This window comes from Alosa sapidissima, chromosome 4, assembly GCF_018492685.1.
Source record: "Alosa sapidissima isolate fAloSap1 chromosome 4, fAloSap1.pri, whole genome shotgun sequence".
NCBI classification, from domain to species: domain Eukaryota; kingdom Metazoa; phylum Chordata; class Actinopteri; order Clupeiformes; family Clupeidae; genus Alosa; species Alosa sapidissima.
The window spans coordinates 5961908-5967337 of NC_055960.1; the positions used below are offsets into that span (position 1 = coordinate 5961908).

Consider the following 5430-nt stretch of genomic DNA (forward strand, 5'->3'; position numbering starts at 1 on the left):
TCAACACAAAAGGAGAGAAAACAAATAGCCATCTGACATCTTCTGCAACCACAAGAGTCATCTGACGTCTTGTGGTTTACTCCTCTCTCTCTCTGTGTGTGTGTGTGTGTGTGTGTGTGTGTGTGTGCATGCATGCATGTGTGTGCAAGCTGCACAGACACACGTACACCATATACATTCAAACATTTTCACATGGCTTCTTAGATCTCCAATTAGACCTTAGTAGACATATAGTGACTAACAATTGGTTTTGGTGCACTTCTGTGTATTTGCAACGTGAACGCCTGTCTTCTCAGATCCTTTTTTTGACTCAGTGTTGTGGATACAAGAGCATGCTTATACTCACACGCATGTGTGTGTGGGTGAGTGTGTGAATGTGGTGCCTGCTGACCACATGCAACGTCATGATGGAAAACACTTTTATACCCAAGCGAGCAATAGAAAGACCAGTTAGTTGATAGCCGTGGAATGAAATGGATTTCACTAAATTACAGGTGAAACTAACTCGGTGTAACTGGATGATATCTGTGTGGATTTTGTTACTTTGTGAAGGACAGTCCCAGAAATGCCCAGAAGGTAAAACATGATAATGTTTGTTTTACTAACATACAGTGACTAAATATATTATTGATTTGAATACTTACTACTAATTATCCTTTCTGTTATTTTCAAGAGTTGCACATTTAAGATCAATGTAATATTTCAACCCTTGGATGTTTAAATTCCATAATGCATAATGTGTGGTTTCCAATAGGTTTACTTTAAGGTAGTCTTTTGCAACAATTGTAACAATTCTCAACAATCGCAAGCCATTAATTAAGAAGCTACTGTGTCCTACACAGGTCTGTATGTACATGGTACAGAAGGCTGTCGGCCCTGTAATCCACCAAAGCATTTCATAGAATTTGGCTCATGCCATGAGTGTCGTACATGTGAACATGGTATGTATCTCATGACTCACAAGCAGGTTTTATAAACTTTTTCAATCAAAGTAGACCTAGCTTAATTGAACATTTTATGTTTTCTTACAAGACTTTATCTCAGCCATTATTATCAAACAATAATTATTATCACACAATAACACACCTGGCATTTTGGGAGTTTCAATAAATGTGTTGCATTTCTGAGTTAATTTCTGAATTCGTTGCTGACATGAGGACCCATGCTGAGAAAACTGAGCTGATACCTGTATTCTCTCATTGCACAGAGGTCGCCCAAAGCTGCACCTCAACCTCTAATGCAAAATGTTCTTGCCGGCCTGGTTTTGATTGTGCTAACCCAGAGTGTGGAAGATGTGTGAAGCTACCACACTGTAGAGAAGGTGAAGAACTCAAAAGAGAAGGTGAGACCTGAACCCAGAGAGAGAAAAAGAAATGAAAATGCAGCGACACAGTTAGTTCAATCATGTATGGGAGAGAGAAAGCAAACAATCAGTGTGTAGTAGGTTACACAGTATTGCCAGTTGAAGTAGATGTGGAAAATATGGTTAATAATCTCTGTTACTGATACTGTTGATAATCTCATGACAATATAGTGCCATCAGGCAGAGTCTAGGTAAAGTTTTATACACTTTTATCGATTTTGCTGACTGTCTACACTAATATGCATAAAGTACACAAAAGACGAGAAATGCAATACATCAAAGCATAGTCCAAAGGAGCTTAATTTAAAGCCATAGTTACACTATGTGCATGCGCCCTTAAGTACAAAAAGTAATGAGTAAATGAGTAATGAGTAAATAAAGCTGTGGAAATCAAAGAGGAGTCATTAGCAAAACCCCATATCAAGCTGAATAGAGCACTTGAGATCACAATGAAAGCAGTGAATATGACTTTGATAAGAATCACCACCTCTAAAACTCAAAACTGAGTGGGTAGGACAGTAAGCCTACTGAAACATTCACATTTTGTACAGAACCTGCAGCTCTGCAGACTAGCCTTTCTGTTGTGTTCGTTTTATGTTGACTAGTTTTGTGTCCCCCCAAAAATGACCGCTGCATAGTGTCAATAGTGCGCTCATTTTACTAAATCGTGCGCACATTTTACTAAATCGTGAGCACAATATACTAAATTGAGAGCACAATTTAGTAAAACGTGCGCACAATTTAGTAAGACGTGCGCACGATTTAGTAAAATGTGCACACAATTTAGTAAAATGAGTGCACGTTTTCTGGATATATACCAAAAAAATCTTGCAATGACACCTCCTGGGCTCCGTAATGAAATAATACATACATGATAAGATGTCAACAAGCAGGGAGATAATGAAGATCAGTAGTTTTACTCAAACTACTTGTGCACGTAGGCTATGGAAAATTGGTCAAATCTAGCAGGTATGAAAGTTTAAGTGAATGACGTGAAAGTGAAAGTAAGACATTCGAAAGGCCAACGAAAGTTAAGGTTGCTTTTGATAGTACAAATACTTATAGCAATTATGTTGTCTTTGAAAGCTTCTCTTATTGATGCATTGAACTCCAATTTGGATTAACACCTGCTTTTACAAGGCGGAAGTATTTAGGCGCAGAATAGACGTGCGCTTTCAGGAGCAGTCTTTGTACATACCGCAAAATACATAATTAGGCGTTTACCTACGCTTTTTACGCTTCCCCTCTCATCTCTTTACGCTAAACTCCCACTTTCCCCTGGATCCTCCCATGAATGCATATGCATGACACGAAAAACGCAATTAACCATGTTCAGCTTCCGCGACAGGCAGTTTGCACTTTTACATCATTGTGGCCTGTTTGTACATACCTCGCAATGATTTTATACGCACGTTGCGAAACAAATACGCCTGAAGTGGGCGCAAAAGCGTTAGTACATCTGGCCCTGAGTGTTTTAAAGTTAAATAAAACACCCAAATTGTTATGAAAATTATCAAAATTGCTTTGTGTGTTCAGATGCCCATTATCTTTGGACCCATTACATTATCTTTATTTACTAGTAAAAACTAATGCATTTTTGTATATTTACAGGAAATTACAAGTTTTCATATTTTTGCCAGCCGTGCAACAATACTTCATACTCTGACACTGAGAATGGCACTTGCAAGCCGTTCATAAAGTAAGTCATTGAAATAATTGTTTTTGTACATTTTACCATTCTTTTATGAATTTCACCACAATCTTGTCATATTCTCACATGTGACAGGTGCCACAGCATTGGTTTAGATGAGGTTTTCCCTGGTAACAGAACACACAATGCAAAGTGTGGTATAATACGTGAGTGTTGTTTTTGTTTCTATGGGCAAATGTAAATGAACACTTGCCCAAATGTAAATGTACTCAAGTGACTGGCAAAGTGATGACTCAAATTGTGCAAAGGTGATGAAAACAATGTGTCAAACAATAAAAAAAAAAGTTGCTTCTATTGTGTTACAGCACCGCCAGGTAAACCTGAAAAAGAGCTCCAAACGGTTCAGAATGTATTCATATACGGATCAGTATTCATTCTAATCTGTCTGTTCATACCGTTGGTTTTCTATACTTGGAGGACTAAATCTAGAGCATCTAGAGCGTCAGGTGAGTGATAAAAGCATCATCTACATATTTTCTGAGTTTTTTTTTTTTTTAATATTCTCTGAATAGCAACCATGCTTACCTTTTCTAATGCCTCATAAATTGCAACATTCTCTTCTTTACAGGTAGATACAGCAGAAAATACAACCCTACGTTGACTCTAGAAGCAGGCCTCTTGACCATGTCAGTTCAGGAGACCCAAGAGCTTGCAGAACGCTCTTCTCTTTATAATCTGAAGTGATATAGTTCAGCAACTGGATCTTTGCACGACTCTCTGTTTCACCAACAGCTGGCAGCATTTAATATAGGTCATGGTGACAGACCTATGAATGACTTTTGGACTTACACTTCAAGACTTTGATAATACTTAAAGCTGTGGACAACTATGTCTTTTATTTTCTCTACTTGTGATCTGATTATACATTTTTGGTCAGTGAATAACAACCTGCACACTAACACCAAACAGGAATGGTAATCTGGTTCCATCAGCTTGTTTTTTTCTGTCTGTGTTCACTTATATAACTTAAAAAGCACAGGTCCAATTTCTAATTTCATGCAAGTTCGTGGTCATCAAATCTCCAACCACCTGATAATTCCGATGTGGGTCAGATGCAGGATGCATGATTTGTTTTCACTTTGAATTTGTGGTCAACGATTCCCAGGACACCGAAATACCGGGGCACATGGAGCTTGGTGGGCATGTAGCCCCACTAGAAATGCAGTTTTCGCTGTCCATTGGGGGCCATACAATAAATGAATTTGTATGTGTAGATTTAGTGACTGTACACACATCAGCCTGTAGATGGTGGTGTTGAGCGAACGGTTGCCAGTAGGGGATGTAGGGGAGAAATTGGGATATTGATGTTGAAATGTACGTTCTGCTGAGATATAAGGCAGCACTGTCAAACACACAGTCATAAACTGGCACGCAAACACACACACACACAGAAGCACACACAAACACACACACACACACTCCCACAGAAGCACACACACAAGCCCTTTTCACACAGAGATCACGCAAAATTGTGCCACTGCCATACGCTCTGAAAATGTGTCTGAAAATGAGGTGAAAATTTGCCGGCCTGCTGATCTGTTCACATGATCCGGCATTTTGGGGAGCCAGGATCAGCTAGCAAATTAAAACGTGACGTGCAACAGGGGGCGTGTAGAGTGATAGTCGTAGGCCTTATTATGCGTGAGCCTTCAGATGCAGCAGGTGTGTGATTTCCAAAACCATGGCGGGAGAACCGACTGCACTTTGGTTAGCTGCTGTGCACATTATTAGTACCCTAAATGCAAGTGAAGTAGCTTTGCTGTTGCTTAGAATGTTAGATTCTTGCGATCAACATCTTCAGACAATAAAAAGTAATTTGGAAGGGAAATTGAAGAGAAGCAGGAGCAGTTCAGTTGAAAGACTCAATTATCACCGTAGATGACGAAGATGTTTGGCTCTTCTTGGTCAATTTGAGTTGGGATATGCAGTGGAGAAAGTGACAGAGCACGGCAAAAAAGAGAGTGTGTCCAAATTCACCCATTCTTGAACTACTCGCGAAGTAGCCTACTCATCACACAGACATCACATGTATCACATCACAGGAAAAAGCTTTTTCCTCAGCTTTTAAATGATGTTAGTCGCTTGTTGTTGTGGTAAACGGTTCGCGAGAAAAGTAACTTTAATTTAATATTACATTCTGCACATGTCTCATGTGAAACATGGCCTAGTTATGCATAGGCATTGTGTTTGTTTTCTTTTTGTTTTGTTTGTTTGTCTGTTTGTTAGTTGTGTCTTAGTATGTATATGATATGTAATCCTTGATGTTATATGGGTTATGGACTGATGCATTAGTATCTAGAAAATGACCAATTTAATAAAAAAGTTTATATTAATCAAATGTAATTCCATTGCCTCC

The 5430-nt window shown here is 38.9% G+C and overlaps 1 protein-coding gene across 1 annotated transcript; it reads left to right on the forward strand.

Moving 5' to 3' along the window:
- The first annotated feature begins 473 nt into the window (after positions 1 to 473).
- Positions 474 to 4458, forward strand: tnfrsf18 (tumor necrosis factor receptor superfamily, member 18). Its single transcript, XM_042089236.1, has 7 exons — positions 474 to 576; positions 843 to 941; positions 1208 to 1342; positions 2975 to 3062; positions 3150 to 3220; positions 3380 to 3515; positions 3644 to 4458. The coding sequence occupies exons 1-7, from the start codon at positions 474 to 476 to the stop codon at positions 3756 to 3758; spliced, it is 747 nt and encodes a 248-aa protein (XP_041945170.1). The 3' UTR covers positions 3759 to 4458.
- The last annotated feature ends 972 nt before the right edge of the window (positions 4459 to 5430 follow it).